The 18692-nt window shown below is 39.7% G+C and overlaps 2 protein-coding genes and 2 pseudogenes across 2 annotated transcripts; 1 reads left to right on the top strand and 3 right to left on the bottom strand.

The window, feature by feature from the left end:
• Positions 1-239: 239 nt before the first annotated feature.
• LOC149184364 (aldehyde oxidase GLOX pseudogene) lies at positions 240-1013 on the top strand (annotated as a pseudogene).
• Positions 1014-3883: 2870 nt separating this feature from the next.
• Positions 3884-9795, bottom strand: LOC149184363 (uncharacterized). Its single transcript, XM_089415316.1, has 4 exons — positions 9040-9795; positions 8231-8916; positions 7133-8033; positions 3884-6973 (listed from the first exon to the last, which is right to left on the bottom strand). The coding sequence occupies exons 1-4, from the start codon at positions 9793-9795 to the stop codon at positions 3884-3886; spliced, it is 5433 nt and encodes a 1810-aa protein (XP_089271442.1).
• Positions 9796-13715: 3920 nt separating this feature from the next.
• LOC149184362 (aldehyde oxidase GLOX pseudogene) lies at positions 13716-15017 on the bottom strand (annotated as a pseudogene).
• A 1476-nt stretch (positions 15018-16493) lies between these two features.
• LOC149184361 (glucan endo-1,3-beta-glucosidase-like) lies at positions 16494-17898 on the bottom strand. Its single transcript, XM_089418916.1, has 2 exons — positions 17785-17898; positions 16494-17671 (listed from the first exon to the last, which is right to left on the bottom strand). Exons 1-2 carry the CDS (start codon positions 17858-17860, stop codon positions 16716-16718), a joined length of 1032 nt encoding a protein of 343 aa, XP_089275042.1. The 5' UTR covers positions 17861-17898; the 3' UTR covers positions 16494-16715.
• Positions 17899-18692: the final 794 nt, after the last annotated feature.

Here is an 18692-nt window from a genome sequence, read left to right as displayed (position 1 = left end):
TATTTACCCGCTCATTCGATGTTCGAATTTGAATTTATCTACTCGCTCAACCGATGTTCTTAGCAAACGGGAATCTCTATATCTTTGCAAACAGGGACTCCATCGAATTGAATTACAATACCGGCATCGTTGTACGCAATTTCCCTACCATACCCGGGGAGCCCAGAAATTATCCTTCGGGGGGAAGCTCTGTGCTTCTCCCGCTTGGAGGTTCGAGTGGTTACTAGACTGCAGAGGTCATGGTCTGCGAAGGGGCTCAAGCAGGGGCCTTTCTGAAACCCACCGCACAGTTTCCGACTTCGCAGACGTGCGACAGAATGGTGATCACGGTGGCGGCACCTGTTTGGACGATGTCGAATATGCCCATGAGAAGATGCATGGGCGACATGATCATTCTTCCTTCTGGTGAAGTGCTTATAATCAATGGCGCCGGACAGGGCTCTCAGGGCTTCGGCTTCGCTTCAGAACCCGTCTTGAATCCAGTGAGTTACAATCCAGGACAGCGGACGTTTTCTGTCCTCCAAGCCACTACGATTCCCCGCGTGTATCATTCCACTGCGAATTTGTTGGCAGATGGCCATGTATTGGTTGCTGGGAGTAATACTCATCTGTTCTATACTTTCAGCGGGACCTTTCCCACAGAGTTGAGAGTGGAAGCTTTCTCGCCTCCGTATCTCGCCAGTGTTTGGAACGCTATACGCCCACAGATCATGAAGGCCCCTGCTACTGTTAGCCATGGGCAGACGTTTACTGTGTTTTTTTCTCTAACTGGTCAGCTCACAGCCTTGGAAATGAATCTTCTGAGTGCGCCATTCATAACGCATTCGTTTGCTCAGGGCCAGCGCATGCTGAGGCTGAAATTGGCGGCAGCTGTTTGTGTGGGAACCAATACGTATTCTGTCGCTGTCACGGCTCCTCCCAACGGGAATATTGCACCATCATCTTATTACATGCTATTTCCACTGACACAGGGCATCCCCGGCATCGCAGCCTGGATTCAAATCACGAATTAGAGACCAGGTAAAGTATACAGGAAACTCAACTATTTTAGCACTTCGTTAGTTTGATAAAAACTAATGACCGTTTACATTGCAGGCAAACAATGAGCGCTCGGTCGGAGGTCTGGATAGTGAGCGCGCGTATGATTTGAAATAGCCAATCATTGCTATGTAAATTTATATATACCCATAGTTTACGTCCATTAGGCTGAAGCGTTTGTTAAAACAAACAAACTTGCCGCAGGATAAATAATCATGCACCGACAGATTGTTTAAGTCCCTTAGGCTTAAACTTTTGTTATATGTATAAACAAACTTGGTGTTGAAAGTAACCATGCCCTAAAAGAACTTGTATTTTTATGGTATTATCCTTAGGCTCAAACTTGTGTTATATGTATAAACAAACTTGGTGCAGAAAGCAACCATGCCCTGAAAGAACTTGTATTTTTAGGGTATTATCCCTTAGGCTCAAACTTTTGTTATATGTATAAATAAACTTGGTGTAGAAAGGAACCATGCCCTAAAAGAACTTGTATTTTTATGGTATTAATGGTAATATAAAGTACTTGAATAGAAGCGAGTTTCTGTCTGGGAAATTGTGAAAAAAATGGATATTGTTTATATAATTCATTAAGGGCGATCATTGCCAGCGGCATGATACTTAGATGGTATACTATTTGATTCTTACGAGGGTCAATTTAGTTTGTGCATTTCCTTGTAAGTTATTAATTATTTTTAAATTTATGAAATATTTGAAGGGAAAAAGTCTTTCTATATACATTTATATTAATGTTTTCTTAAAATATAATATATAAACATATATTAATAATAATATAAGTTATTTCAATTATATATATATAAAATAAAATAGTTCAATATTCTATATATATAAAATATAATTTTTATACATATTGGAAAATAAAATATTTATATATTTATTGCAAGTAAAAAAAATAATGTGTTGATAGGCTTTTTCTACAATTTATTATATAATGTAGATGTTTAATTCTTTTAGTGTTTAATTTTGAGATGAGACATGTTTTTTCTAGTTGGATATAACCACCAAAGATTAATCTTAATTCTAAATTTACTAACCATGTAAACTTTTTCTTAGTGCAAAACTACAAAATATTTAATTCTGCTTATCTCTACTTAAGATGGATCTATGTTGGATTTGATAAATACACTAATAAAATGTTTGAACTATAATTTTTTTTTCTTTCACTTTTTTTTATACAATATATGCATAGTTGACATTAAAATATTTTATTTGTGATTCACATTCTACACATTAAAATGTTAATACATGACCCCTTATATAGAAAACATATATTGATAAGATATTCTCTCTCTCTTTATATATATATATATATATATATATGAATTATTTATCTTATAAATATTTTTTTAATGTTACATGTTTATTGATACTTTTAAAATCTTACATGTCAACTTCACATTACACACTCAAGGAATTACAAATCTCCATCATACTTTGAATTAAAAATAACCTACTAAAAGAATTATATATATATATAGTATTTATCTTATAAATATTTTTTTAATGTTACATAACCTACTAAAAGAATTATACATATATATGAATTATTTATCTTATAAATATTTTTTTAATGTTACATAGCCTACTAAAAGAATTATATATATCTATATATAAAATTCTTCCACAAGCTTTTCAATCAAGCAGTCAAGCAAGGGTCCCCTAAACCATGGACTGAGAGCCTCATTATCCCTATTTTTAAAAGTGGGGATACAAATAACCCCTCTAATTATCGTACCATTATGATCAGCCCTCTCTTAGCTAAGCTATATGGTATTATTTTGGAAAACAAGTTGAGCATATGGCTTGAAAGTGAAGGTAAGTGGGCTAAAGGCCAAGCGGGTTTTAGAAGGCATCACTCAACAACAGACCACCTCGTTATGCTTAGGATCATTGTGGAGGAATCTCGTAATGATAAATCCAATCCCTTTTGTTGCTTTGTGGACTTTAGAAAGGCTTTCGATATGGTTCCTAGAAACAACCTTTGGAATATATTAGAAGAGCTAAAGGTTCCTTTCGAGTTGAGAGCTGCTGCTATAAGATTATACGAGAATGTAATTGCCAAGCTAAAAAGCAATGAGGGGTGGTTGAAAGATATTAAATGTAATATTGGAGTTAAACAAGGTTGCCCCCTCTCCCCTACCCTATTTGGCATTTACATCGACAAGCTTGAAGGTTATTTAGAGGAAGCAGGTTGTGCTGGCACGATCTTAGCTGGGATAGTCATCATCCTTCTTCTCTATGTTGACGATATTGTTCTTCTTGCAAGGTGCCCATCTGATCTTGATAAGCAACTTAGGCTTCTTAAGGATTTCTGCTCTACCATGGGTATGACTGTTAACACTAACAAAACAAAAGTTATGATTATCAAATCCAAGAAGGACACTTACGCTAATTTTATGTATAACAATAATAACTTGGAGGAAGTGTATTCTTACAAGTACATAGGAATTGATATTCATCACAAGCTCTTCCTTCTTCCTTGAGAGAGCTGGAGGGCATATAGCTGAGGAGAACGCTGAAGGGGCTATGGCGATCCAGGAAGACCAACACAGAAGCTACTCCTCGAGCCTGAACGCCATGGAAACCTGAATCCTCCACCAAATAGAGCATTGCACCTACGAGGAGGCCTAACATGCGAGAGAAAGGAACAAAACTGAAATGGGTGAGTGCCATCGGATTAGAGCAGGGGAACCTGTGTAGAATGTCGAGCCACATTAACGCGGCCTTGAATGAGCTCTCCAGTGTATTGAATACAAACAGCAGGTGAGGCCAGGTGGCGCAGGACGTACTCCACGCACCTACTCCTCCCGCCGCCATCGTCCCATTATCTGTCCCGTTCACCCGCATCCGGGAGGGATAGATCTTGTTGCACCAGAAGAGTGCATTCGTGTTTGAGTTGCTCATCATTAGATCTGCTGAGAGGACCAGAGAAGAAAGGGAGCTGCTGATCAGACCCCTGGTTAGCCAGTCTATCCGCTACTTTGTTAGCAGATCGCCGAACATGCTGGAAGGTAACGCTGCGGGGAGACCTGAGCCAATCTTCAATTTTCTCTAGTCTGCTTAGGAGCCGCCAACTAGAGGCGATCTTTCCAGCTGATGTGCCTGATTGGATCCGAGAAACCGCCTCAATTAAGATTTGTGAGTCCCCTTCTATCACCAGAGGGAAGAAATTTTCAGTTACAGCTGTGCAGATGCCCTTCCATAAACCTTCCAGCTCAGCAGCATTGTTGGTATCTCTTCCTAACGAGCCATGATAAATATGGAGAGCCGAGCCCTCAGCATTTCTGAAGATGCCTCCATATCCAGCCGGCCCCGGATTGCCCTTGGCAGCACCATCGAAATTTAACTTTATGGTCTGGGAGACAGGAGGAGACCAGTGATGGGGGGAATCAGAATGAATGGAGGGATTGAGGGTAGCTTGAGCAGAGAAGGTGAGATTCAGATTCCAATTTTCCAGTACTAGGCATTCCTGAGGAGTGGTTGGCAGGTCCGAATTTTGCCAATGTTTCAGAGCCAGAGTTTCTTGAATATTCTGTTTAAGAAGAAGCAAGAGGGAGTCCAGGGGCGAATGGAGATTTTTAAAGATCTTGTTGTTCCTATCCTTCCATAAGATCCAATAGACAAAGCCCGGAATAAGGATCCATAGGGAGTTGAGAACTGGACTTTGGAAGGGTTGCTGAGGCCAATTCCTGATAGTATTTGTGATGTTTCCTATTTGTCTTCCCGATCTTCTGTTGCACAGAGCAATTCTCTCCCATAGTTCTGCAGCTAGCGGACAGGTATCCAAAAGATGCATGATGGTTTCTGGGTGGAGGTTGCAATTGGGACATCTGGAAGGCCCTATCAAACCTCGCTTTTGAAGATTATCCCAAGTGAGGATCCGTTGTTTGCTTAATAACCACAGGAACGTGGAGACTTTTGGCCAAATACTTGGTTGCCAGATCCTGTCCCAAAGCTGATCTTTTACTATCTGCTCTAGATGATAGAGAATTTGGTATGCCTCCTTGGTGGTGAATGTCCCTTTTGGTGTATATCCCCATCGGATTTTGTCCCTTTGATCCAAGAGCTTAATTTTCCTTAGTTTGAGTTCTTGATCAATCTCTTCAAAGGTTTCCTCTTGCCAGTTGGCTTGCCATGTGTCTGCTGATCTCCATTGTTGATAGCCTTGAAGGGAGTGCTGCTGCCAGAATTGATAAACCTGGGTTTGATCACTGTGTTGCATGGTGGCTTTCCATTTGGGTTTGTGGAAGAGAGCAGCAAGTTTGGGGAGCTGCTGCCAGGAGTCTTCCCAAAATCTTGCTGTGGTACCGGAGTGTATTTCCCAAAAACTGTGCGCTTGAATGAAGACACTGTGTTTTCTAGCAGCATTCCAAATTAGCGAGCCAGGGTTGGTGATGCTTATGCGAATGAGCTCCTCCAGGGGCCTTCCTGGAGCATACTTGGCATGCCAGATGTGAGCCCAAGGAGAGTGCAGATTGGAGACCCATTTCCACCAGATTCTGGCGCCCATGGTGTTGTTGCTGTGGAGGGGATCCCTTAGACCAATTCCGCCAGCTGATTTCGGTAAGCAGACCTCAGTCCATTTGACGAGCGCCCATTTTCTGTTGAGTCCTGAGGAGCCCCATAAAAAATTTCTCTGAAGATTGCGAATTCTCTTCAGAACCCATTTGGGAGCTGCCAATGTGGAGAATAAATACAAAGGCATGGCTTGGAGAACGGATTTGATAAGTATGATCCTGCTGGCGATATTGAGAGAGCGGAAGGTCCAGGAGGAAAGCCTAGATTCTATCTTGTCAAGGAGAGTTCTCCAGGAGGCATGATTGATGGCTGAGACTATCAGGGGAGCACCAAGGTATTTCGAGGGAAGCGAAGCTATAGGGTACCCCAAGATCCTGGCTATATTCTTTTGAGTAGGACTGGGTGTATTGAAGAAGAAGAGCTGGGATTTGGCAGCATTGATGGAGGTGCCTGAGGCTTCAGAGAAGAGATTAAGAAGGTCAAGGAGGGCAGAAGCCTCATGAACAGATGGATGGCCAAAGAGCATAGTGTCATCAACAAACTGTTGGTGAGAGAGGGGAGAAAGTCCATGGAGAGAAATGCCCTTTAGAGAGTGAGAAGAGATAGCAGAATGAAGGAGACGACTGAGACCTTCGGCCATGAGCACAAAGAGGAACGGAGAGAGAGGGTCACCTTGGCGAATACCTCGGGAGGGTCGAAAAGGCGAGGAGGGGGAGCCATTCAAAAGGATGGAATAACTGGGGGAGGTAATAAGATTCATGAGCCAACGCGTCCAGGTAGCGCTGAAGCCAAAAGCTAAAAGCATTTGATTAATGTAGGACCAACTGAGTTTATCGAATGCTTTGGAAAGATCTAGCTTGAGAATCATACCTGGCTTTTTTAGAACCTTGAGCGAATGAATCACTTCATGTGAAAGTATGATGCCATCCAGAATCTGGCGCCCTTCAACATACCCTGTCTGTTCTGGAGAGATGAGGAGAGGGAGTAAAGGTTTGAGCCTGTTTGCCAAGATTTTTGAGATGAGTTTGTAGATTACGTTACAGAGAGCGATGGGCCTGTATTTATCAGGAGTGCTGGAATCTTCCACCTTAGGCACAAGCACTATGAAGGTGGAATTGAGAGAGGGGAGGATCCAGTGCATCGATCTTGCTTCTTCCACAAGTTCCCATACCTCTGTTTTGATGTGTTCCCAGAAGGCGTGGAAAAAATTGGTTGTAAAGCCATCAGGTCCTGGCGCTTTGCCATCTTTTAATTGGGATAACGCAACCTCCACTTCCTGCATTGATATTGGCAGGAGCAACGTATTGTTGTGGTCCTCCGTGATGATCTTTGGAATATGCTGCGTGATAGACTGTATTGCCTGTGTTCTGCTACCTGGGGGCTCTTTCAGAATGTCCTGAAAGTGCACTTTGAATTCTTGTTCCATTTCTTCATGCGCTTCCAGACGTTCTCCTTGCTTGTTGTTGATGAAGGCGATGTGATTGTGCATTCTCCTTTGAACTGTGGTTCTGTGAAAGAATTTGGTGTTTTTCTCTCCATCCTTGAGCCATCTGACCCTGGATTTTTGGCGCCACAGCGTTTCTTCTTGCTTCCATCGTGTTTCAATCTTGGTTAGGAGTGACTCCTCCTGTTGCGCATAGTCTTCAGTTCTGCCCTCATAGATAATGCGTTGTTGCAGAGTATTCATTTGCTCCTCCAACAATTTCTGATGGTCGAAAATATTTCCAAACTGGGTGCGATTCCAGGATTTGATTGCTTGTTTGAGAAATTTTAACTTCTGCTGAAACTGGTACATTTTGGCTCCTTCTGGGGGATTGAAAGATTTCCAGGCATTGATTACCACATCTTTAAAGTTAGGATGTGAAAACCAAAATGCTTCGAAGCGAAAGGGTCTGTTGCTCCTGACACCCGGACGCGACCATTGTAACAATATGGGCCAGTGATCAGAGCCTGCTTGAGGCAAGATGGAGGCGTGAAAGTCTCCCCCCATGCGAATCGCGTTGTCCGACATGAGAAATCGGTCCAGTCTGGAGGCGATTTGCTGTGAACCCATTCTTTTATTGGTCCATGTAAAAATGCCATTGGAAGTCTGAAGGTCCATCAATTGATTCCGGTGAATGAAGTCTTTGAGGCTATAGCTATCTTCATCCAGCCTTGGATGTCCACCAGACTTCTCCTCCAAAGAGGTGATGATATTAAAATCACCCCCACATATCCAGAAGGGAAAGCATCTATTAGCGTTGAGTTCTGAAATAGTTTCAAGCAAATCCAGTTTTTTCTGTAATTCTTGCGGAAAATACACGTTGGATAGATGACCATGGATATTGGTTCCAATAAGGTGGAAGGTGGATTGAATGAAGAAATGGGAGGCATGAAAGTCATGAAGGAAGAGTTCCTGAGGATTCCATATGATTGCGAGCCCTCCAGAAGCTCCAGAAGCATCCACTGAGACTGACCTGCACCCTGGCCAGGCTTTATTTAGAATTTTTTCCAGAACTGTACTATTGCATTTTGTTTCTTGAAGGTAAATTATTGTAGGCCTATCTTGCTGGATCATTTTTTTGATCATCCTGTGTTTTGCAGGGCTATTGAGCCCTCACACATTCCATGAGACGAGCTTCATGGGGAACAATGGGGAAGAGTTTTGTAAAACTTGGTCAGCTTGGGGAATCTACCAGAATCCACCAGCATTTCTCCAAGGATGATAGTCCTCTGCAAGTCTGTTTTACGTCCGCGCTTCTTTGTCTCCTTCAAGATTTTTTTCCCATCCCAAGGACTGCCTGCCTGAATGCCTAGATATTTGTTGTGTTGTGCTCTGGTTAACACTTCTTCTAGTCTTTCTATTTCCCGAGTATGTATATTACTGTATTCCTTCTGTCTGCATGCTACTTCCAGCTTAAGTATGTCCAGACCTGCCAGATCCACACTTTCTGGTTCCTCCTCCATATGTATCGGTGTATTCTGTTCTTCCTCCTTTGAATGTTGTTGCATGCTTAGTGCCAGAGCTGCGTCTATCTCCATGCTGGAGGATGGTAGAGCTGTGTCTTTGTCTTTATTTGTATTGGATGTGGAGGCGGGGGTGATGATGGCTTTGGAGGTCTGGAGGGGATCTGAAGACTTGGGCGAATGAGGGGGCGACGAGGGAGATGGATCTGAGGGGGGGATTGAGGGGTTGTCCTCCATGCTATCCGTGGAAGTCAGGATATCAAAACTGTTTCGGGTTGTAGATTTCTTGAGATTTTCAGGATCCACTGGGGGTTTCTTAGCATGCCTTCTTCTACTTGGGACTTTTGTAAAACCCTCAGCATCTTTACTTGCCTCAGTGACAGGAGTTTTGGACTGCAGATTCAGAGGACAATCCCTAAAGAGATGGCCATGTTCGTGGCACTTCCTACAGCGAAAGGGAATATGCTCGTAGTCTATAGTTTGAACTCATTCATAATCATCATGAAATAAGCTTACCGAGTCAGTCAGAGCTTTGGCTAGATGCATGTGGACACAGATCCTGACATATGAGGTGTATCTTCGGCTTTTTGTTTCCTCTGCGACTTTGATGAAGACCCCCAGGCTGTTGCCTATGTTCTTCAGGGTTTCCTCATTCCAGTATTCCAAGGGAAGTGAGTACATTCGGATCCATACTGGAGCCCAGTTAAAGTCTTCCTTGTCTGGATTGAACCTCTCAACCCAATCACGCAGGTACAGGCCGGCAAAGTTAAAGAAGTACGGGCCACCCTCGAAGATACGCATTTTATCCTCCAGACAGTTGAAAGTAGCGGTGAAGAAGCCTTTAGGTCCAAGGTGCAGGGTAACTTGACCTTTTGGCTTCCACTTGGAGGCAATCCAACCTTGCAAGGCTTTTTCAGTAGGCCAGAAACCTAGAAACTTGCCTATGAGGGCATGATCCCTCATATATTGAATCTCATTGTTGATGCGCTGACTGGGGAGATCTATTTTGATTCTTTCTGCCATTTTGGGGATGCATGTTGCAGAGGATGCTTTGGGTCTTGCCGTAGAGTTGTTCTGGTCAGAACCTTTGTCTTTAGCTGTCGATGGGCTGGTAACGAAGTCACCTTCATCATTTGTAGCTTGATCAGTTTCCTGCTCTGCCAGCGGTTCAGAACCGGAGCTGGCATTTTTCTCTGCGTTGGTTGACTTGTCAGGATTGGGATCGGAGGGGGGAGAGGGGGTCGTGCCCGCCCCTCTGGAGAGCAGCTTCATGGTGGCGTCAGTAGAAGCGCCAGAGTCTGGAGATCGAGAGCACCTTGGGGGAGAAGGCCAGGAAGCGCAGAACCCTAGTTGTGCCAGTCGGACCTGAGCGCCATCAAAATGTTTCAGTTCAATTGCACTTTCTCTCGAGTTGAATCAATTCTTTTAGTAAGTTATGTAACATTAAAAAATATTTATAAGATAAATAATTCATATATATATATATATATATATATAATTCTTTTAGTAGGCTATGTAACATTAATAAAATATTTATAAGATAAATAATTCATATATATATAATTCTTTTAGTAGGTTATGTAACATTAAAAAAATATTTATAAGATAAATAATTCAGATATATATGATGATGATGATGGTTAATGTCCACTGAGACCAAACTTTTGTCTATCGGACCTAAAGAAACAAATTATTTAGTTTGATTTAAGATTTTATTCCTATGATCAAAAATCTTGGAGAGAAGCCTCCCGAGCTCACTATAATTTTGACATCGTAAAAGGCTAGGAAGGTCAGTATTGCGACAAAGAATATGAAACTGAGATCTAATGTGGTTGTATGCGGGGCACTCTAAGAGGAAGTGGTTTTCATCCTCGATGTTCCTATTCTCACAGAGATGGCAGATCCTTTCCATCCATGGTGTTTTAGGAACTGCCCAACGACCTGTTTCACTATGGAGCTCATGAGAGTTCGTTCTAATCTTCGCTATATTAATTTTCTTCTTTGAGCTAGTGAAAACAGAGAGATACTTTTGACCTTCTAGGGTGGGGTTGATGACCTTCTTATAATAACTTAATTTTCTTTTAGCTGCTAAATCTTTCTCACACTACATTTTTTCTTTGAACTTAGAAGTAACAATATTTTTAATGTTATTAATGTTTTGCAAAGCATCATTCTCGTTGATATCCCAAAGGTTTAACCAGGCCTTCGTGTCTTTATACCATCCCCGCTTGAGCCTTAGGTGGTTTTGGCTGGAATTTAAAGCTAGCTTAGGAAGTCTATGATCTCCTATGTTATTGAGTTTGTGCTTGTACAACAAAAGCCTAGTCATAGCTAGGCTCTCGATAGGGGAAAGACCTACTTCTATAAGGAGAATAGGATAGGGTGTATTGCTTTTAATTTTCAGGTTATACGTTATAAAACGCTTTTGGATTTTCTCAATCTTTCTCCAGGATTCTCTAGAGATGCTGCAACCCCATACCTCACATCCACATAAGATAACAGGAGTGACTAAAGTTTCAAAGAGGAGCTTCTTTTTATCCCACATTACGAGGTTTGTCGTTTTACAATTATTTTCAAGACCAAAATAAGCTTTCCACCCCCCATTAATCCTTTTCTCAATGCTATAGTTCCAGTTGAGCTTGTGATGAATATCAATTCCTATGTACTTGTAAGAATACACTTCCTCCAAGTTATTATTGTTATACATAAAATTAGCGTAAGTGTCCTTCTTGGATTTGATAATCATAACTTTTGTTTTGTTAGTGTTAACAGTCATACCCATGGTAGAGCAGAAATCCTTAAGAAGCCTAAGTTGCTTATCAAGATCAGATGGGCACCTTGCAAGAAGAACAATATCGTCAACATAGAGAATAAGGATGATGACTATCCCAGCTAAGATCGTGCCAGCACAACCTGCTTCCTCTAAATAACCTTCAAGCTTGTCGATGTAAATGCCAAATAGGGTAGGGGAGAGGGGGCAACCTTGTTTAACTCCAATATTACATTTAATATCTTTCAACCACCCCTCATTGCTTTTTAGCTTGGCAATTACATTCTCGTATAATCTTATAGCGGCAGCTCTCAACTCGAAAGGAACCTTTAGCTCTTCTAATATATTCCAAAGGTTGTTTCTAGGAACCGTATCGAAAGCCTTTCTAAAGTCCACAAAGCAACAAAAGGGATTGGATTTATCATTACGACATTCCTCCACAATGATCCTAAGCATAACGAGGTGGTCTGTTGTTGAGTGATGCCTTCTAAAACCCACTTGGCCTTTAGCCCACTTACCTTCACTTTCAAGCCATATGCTCAACTTGTTTTCCAAAATAATACCATATAGCTTAGCTAAGAGAGGGCTGATCATAATGGTCCGATAATTAGAGGGGTTATTTGTATCCCCACTTTTAAAAATAGGGATAATGAGGCTCTCAATCCATGGTTTAGGGGACCCTTGCTTGACTGCTTGATTGAAAATCTTGTGGAAGAATTTTATATATAGATATATATAATTCTTTTAGTAGGCTATGTAACATTAAAAAAATATTTATAAGATAAATAATTCATATATATATATAATTCTTTTAGTAGGTTATGTAACATTAAAAAAATATTTATAAGATAAATACTATATATATATATATATATAGATATATATATATATAATTCTTTTAGTAGGTTATTTTTAATTCAAAGTATGATGGAGATTTGTAATTCCTTGAGTGTGTAATGTGAAGTTGACATGTAAGATTTTAAAAGTATCAATAAACATGTAACATTAAAAAAATATTTATAAGATAAATAATTCATATATATATATATATATAAAGAGAGAGAGAATATCTTATCAATATATGTTTTCTATATAAGGGGTCATGTATTAACATTTTAATGTGTAGAATGTGAATCACAAATAAAATATTTTAATGTCAACTATGCATATATTGTATAAAAAAAAAGTGAAAGAAAAAAAAATTATACTTCAAACATTTTATTAGTGTATTTATCAAATCCAACATAGATCCATCTTAAGTAGAGCTAAGTAGAATTAAATATTTTGTAGTTTTGCACTAAGAAAAAGTTTACATGGTTAGTAAATTTAGAATTAAGATTAATCTTTGGTGGTTATATCCAACTAGAAAAAACATGTCTCATCTCAAAATTAAACACTAAAAGAATTAAACATCTACATTATATAATAAATTGTAGAAAAAGCCTATCAACACATTATTTTTTTTACTTGCAATAAATATATAAATATTTTATTTTCCAATATGTATAGAAATTATATTTTATGTATAAAAATTATATTTTATATATATAGAATATTGAACTATTTTATTTTATATATATATAATTGAAATAACTTATATTATTATTAATATATGTTTATATATTATATTTTAAGAAAAAATTAATATAAATGTATATAGAAAGACTTTTTCCCTTCAAATATTTCATAAATTTAAAAATAATTAATAACTTACAAGGAAATGCACAAACTAAATTGACCCTCGTAAGAATCAAATAGTATACCATCTAAGTATCCTGCCGCTGGCAATGATCGCCCTTAATGAATTATATAAACAATATCCATTTTTTTTCACAATTTCCCAGACAGAAACTCGCTTCTATTCAAGTACTTTATATTACCATTAATACCATAAAAATACAAGTTCTTTTAGGGCATGGTTCCTTTCTACACCAAGTTTATTTATACATATAACAAAAGTTTGAGCCTAAGGGATAATACCCTAAAAATACAAGTTCTTTCAGGGCATGGTTGCTTTCTGCACCAAGTTTGTTTATACATATAACACAAGTTTGAGCCTAAGGATAATACCATAAAAATACAAGTTCTTTTGGGGCATGGTTACTTTCAACACCAAGTTTGTTTATACATATAACAAAAGTTTAAGCTTAAGGGACTTAAACAATCTGTCGGTGCATGATTATTTATCCTGCGGCAAGTTTGTTTGTTTTAACAAACGCTTCAGCCTAATGGACGTAAACTATGGGTATATATATTTCAAATTTACATAGCAATGATTGACTATTTCAAATCATACGCGCGCTCACTATCCAGACCTCCGACCGAGCCCTCATTGTCTGCCTGCAATGTAAACGGTCATCAGTTTTTATCAAACTAACGAAGTGCTAAAATAGTTGAGTTTCCTGTATACTTTACCTGGTCTCTAATTCGTGATTTGAATCCAGGCTGCGATGCCGGGGATGCCCTGTGTCAGTGGAAACAGCATGTAATAAGATGATGGTGCAATATTCCCGTTGGGAGGAGCCGTGACAGCGACAGAATACGTATTGGTTCCCACACGAACAGCTGCCGCCAATTTCAGCCTCAGCATGCGCTGGCCCTGAGCAAACGAATGCGTTGTGAATGGCGCACTCAGAAGATTCATCTCCAAGGCTGTGAGCTGACCAGTTAGAGAAAAAAACACAGTAAACGTCTGCCCATGGCTAACAGTAGCAGGGGCCTTCGTGATCTGTGGGCGTATAGCGTTCCAAACACTGGCGAGATACGGAGGCGAGAAAGCTTCCACTCTCAACTCCGTGGGAAAGGTCCCGCTGAAAGTATAGAACAGATGAGTATTACTCCCAGCAACCAATACACGGCCATCCGCCAACAAATTCGCAGTGGAATGATACACGCGGGGAATCGTAGTGGCTTGGAGGACAGAAAACGTCCGCTGTCCTGGATTGTAACTCACTGGATTCAAGACGGGTTCTGAAGCGAAGCCGAAGCCCTGAGAGCCCCGTCCGGCGCCATTGATTATAAGCACTTCGCCAGAAGGAAGAATGATCATGTCGCCCATGCATCTTCTCATGGGCATATTCGACATCGTCCAAACAGGTGCCGCCACCGTGATCACCATTCTGCCGCACGTCTGCGAAGTCGGAAACTGTGCGGTGGGTTTCAGAAAGGCCCCTGCTTGAGCTCCTCCGCAGACCATGACCTCCGCAGTCTGGTAACCACTCGAACCTTCAAGCGGGAGAAGCACAGAGCTTCCCCCCGAAGGATAATTTCTGGGCTCCCCGGGTATGGTAGGGAAATTGCTTACAACGGTGCCGGTATTGTAATTCAATTCGATGGAGTCCCTGTTTGCAAAGATATAGAGATTCCATCGGTTGAGCGGGTAGATAAATTCAAATTCGAACATCGAATGAGCAGGTAAATAAATTCAAAATCAAATTTCAAATTAGACTGTCATTAATGCGTATATTGTATTGTATACCCTGGTATTTATGGGCAGTATCATATATTCTATGGCCATGAGCCGCGTTCTGGTCGGTATTGTATGGTCATGCAGCAGTCACCGGAAATAATTTGGCCGCCTGAGACGGGAGCCCCATGCATAATGATCCGCAGATGTAGAGGTGTACTTCACACTGACCCTGCAGAGAAAAAAAGTACTCTTAAAGACTAATAAAGGCCCTAGCATGGGATTTATTGGTTGCCCAGGTAATCTTCTTTACCGCATAACTTAAAAAGAAGTGTGTAAGTACTATTTCACTGTGCCAAATAACTCTCATTACTATACAGCGTAAAAGGACAAAAGACAAATTTAGAGTGTCCGTAGAAGTTAAATGCACAGGTCCTGTGGTAAAGTAGAGCCACCTAACTTTTACCGACATATTTCAGGTTGCAAAATAGTTTCTCATCTCTATTTAGGTGTCGGATGAGTTCAACTAAATTTATCTGTTGCAATCAGTCGTCCATTAGTTTACTGTTAACTATGGGAATGCTTGAAGATTTGAACTATAATGATGACAAAATAGGCTCAAACATTTACCTCCAACCTCATTAGAACGCTTGCTCAGTCGTCAAAGCCTTCAATCTACGGGATCTCGCTTCTCAGTGGTCTTTGTATTTTGAAACGATTTCGTTACCCAATCGTTTCACACGGCGACTGTCGATACCAAAAAAAAAATCTCTCTGTAAATCTTTAGGGTAAGCATTATCATTTATAGATATATTTTGTGGTACCCAGTCATATATTTGTAAACATTTATTGGGTAGACCATGACTGTAATGTTAGAAATTTAGCAAAAGGAATATTAATAAATTAGATGTTGTCATCGTTTCGAGATGTCTATTAAAGTGGGTTTCGTAAGTGGGACGTAGCTGGTTGGTTAATTAGTAAATTTGGTTTTTGTTTGACTTCTAAATCACTGCAAAATTTCAAATAATGTTTTTAACCAATAAAGTATGATAGAGTAATTTCCAATCTCAGCTAATCTTATTTGAATAATAACCACAATAACCAATAGAGTATGAGAAGTAATTTCCAATCTCAACTAATCTTGTTTGAATAATAAAATAAAACTTTTAATATAAATATTTAAATAAATTTCTATTTTATCATTCATTTTTTTCTTTAAAATATACCTATAAAATTATATAATTTTATTATGATTTAAAAAAAAAAATTATCTTTATAAAAAATGAAAATGACTAATCAAAAAAATATAACTATGACTTTTTGTAACTGAAAATTGCGCTTTCATCTTGTTAGAGCTCGTAGTTGTATATATTCTCGTAGTTGTATATATCTATAGTATAGACGTGGCAAGAAGCAATAAACAAATACTCAATTATGATTTTCTGAACTGTTTCTCTATTACAATTTTATGGAAAAAAAGAAACTATTTAAACAGAAAACAACAGTGATATTACCGCCGAATGACTCTGTGATATTGCCGCCAAATGACTCTTGTTAAAATAATTCTTTAAGATTGTTGTTTGTTCCCTATTTTAACTAGACTCTCTGGTGGTCCACTACTATCAGTAGGGAAAATCTCATTACGGTATTTATGGATTTATTTTTTATGGTTTGCCTGACCACCATCTATCATATCTTGCTCGATTAACAATTCATTTCAAAGATTAAAATTTCTCAATCCCACTTGTTTGGGAGGCCGCCTTTAGTGCGTCTACGTAAATTGTTTTCAAAACCTGTTATAAATATGTATATTTATTAGAAATCCAAAGTTTGGTCCTTCAATAAACAAGATAGCCAACTCTGACGGCTTCTGCACTTTGCCATTCACATTTTATTAAGAACGAAAGAGGATGTTTATTTATGTAGCATCCTCTATAGATTTATATCAGAGCATTTTGCATACAAATAATTAAGGATTTTTTTCTTCGACTTGGTAATTGGGGAATTGAGTTGCGCTCAATTTGGAGAAAAGTTGACAGAGTATGCAGGACTTTGATCAGGGTTGAAGAGCCCGAAGTGACGCTCTATCTCGTCCCCAGTTTTCTGGTCTTCGTTGAAAAGAGCGAAGATATAGGTCTCGATGTTCGTACCCGGCCTCTTGGGTGTCCCTGCATTCGATAAAACATGTTGGATGAGATTGTTGTTATAAGTCTGAGCATTCCCAGTTGTGGCCGCATCCGCGCCAGCAGAAGGCCATCCGCTTTCAGTAACAATGAGCGGGACATTGGAATATCCCAAGGCTTCCATTGCGGAGTAAATAGAATCCACCATGGCATCGAACAAGTTGCTGTAGCTGTGAACTCCGTCTGTCACCGCCGTAGCCGTGGGCTGAAAGAGAGCGTAGTCCAGATGAATGCCGTTGCCGCCGGCGTAACTGAAATATGGATACACATTGGCCATGAACGGAGCCCCGTTATCTGAAAGAAATTTGAGTATAGAGCTCATGGTATCCTTCACATCGTCGCTGAATGCTCCATGTGAAGGCGGGTAACTGACGCCTATAACATTGAAGGCATGGGGGGTAGAGACCTTGATGTTCTGCAGATTGGCGTTCTGGATCGCGGTTTGAATGTTGTTCATGGCAGGAACAAGATACGATACGTACTGCGTGCTAGGCAAAACCTCGTTGCCCACCGCAATATATTTGATACTGGTGCTCGAATAGCGCACAATATTGTCATTAACCCAACCATTTGCTGAATCCTGGCTGGAGGAGATGGCCTTCAAATCGTCGTTACTGACTCCTACGATTACATCGATCCCAGAATTTGCAAAAGCATTTAATGCACCACCGTCTGGATTGAAAAGCTTCGCTTTCCCGATGTTGTGGCCGTTCAGCAAAGTTACCACCTGGTCTGCAGGTGGCAGACTGTCTCCGAGCATCCCATAGTTCACTCCTATTTTATCACCATCTGCACAATCAATTGAAGAAAAATAATCAGTTTAATACAACTCAATCGATGTTAAGTCTTGAATAACAATTGCATTTCAAAAATTAAAGAATAGTTGGGTAATGCTAATTTACCAGTGACGATTGCACAACAGAAGACGGCAATCAACCCAATCAAGATTCTCTTCATCTGTTCATTAGACGCTGCCATATTTCTCACAGGAAATGAGAGACTTGAGAAACTCTCCCGCGAAGACGTTCATTTATAGGAAGCTCGACTGCCCTCCAGAGGCACTGAATATTGACAATTGTAGACCAAGTTGGATACCGTGCCGTGTGGGACGGGTTGCAGCCTACGAACATTGAATGTTTCACTAAATATGTGAAAGAACGAGAGCCGCAGGCACCCTTAGTCTTCGCCAGTGCAAAGAATTCCAATCTACAACTTTCAAGGTTTAGCAAGAACCAGCTAGTCTGCAAGAATCGCATAGTTTATTCGCCAGCAGTCGTTATAGCGATAAAGGACGGTGTGCGTTATTGGCCTGCAGCGCGATCATAGCGATAAAGGACGGTGTGCGCTGGCGCCACCGTATTAAGCCGACAGCAGAGCCGCGTTAGAATTTATAAGCGCGCGTCAATCGATTGAGGAAAATGAAAGGTTTAATGAGCATGGGGATATTTTGAAGAATTAGGCGTTCGAAGAGTTTGTTTTCTGAGTGTAAAGATTTTTATATTCATGCAGGGCAATTATAACGGGCTTAAAATATTCTAAAGGCTTTGTTCAAGTTTTTTTTTGCCGAGGACTAGTTTATTGTAATCCGTTTATAAAACTAATTTTTGAATTTAATTTAGTTAATAAATATATTTTTTTTCTAAAATTTTATTATAATTATCGAATTTTAAACTAAATATTTGTTAATTATAAAAATAAGATTCAATTTTTATAAAAAATATATTATAATATTTTGATATGTTAATTGTATACATTTTAAAATTTATTTATCAGAAATAAAATATTAATTTGAAAATTAAAATTAAAAAAA

Source organism: Pinus tabuliformis, chromosome 3_2 (genome assembly GCF_031772625.1).
Source record: "Pinus tabuliformis cultivar Carrire ecotype Pingquan chromosome 3_2, CPIR1, whole genome shotgun sequence".
In the NCBI taxonomy this organism is placed as follows: Eukaryota; Viridiplantae; Streptophyta; class Pinopsida; order Pinales; family Pinaceae; genus Pinus; species Pinus tabuliformis.
This window is presented reverse-complemented; position numbering and strand designations above follow the sequence as displayed.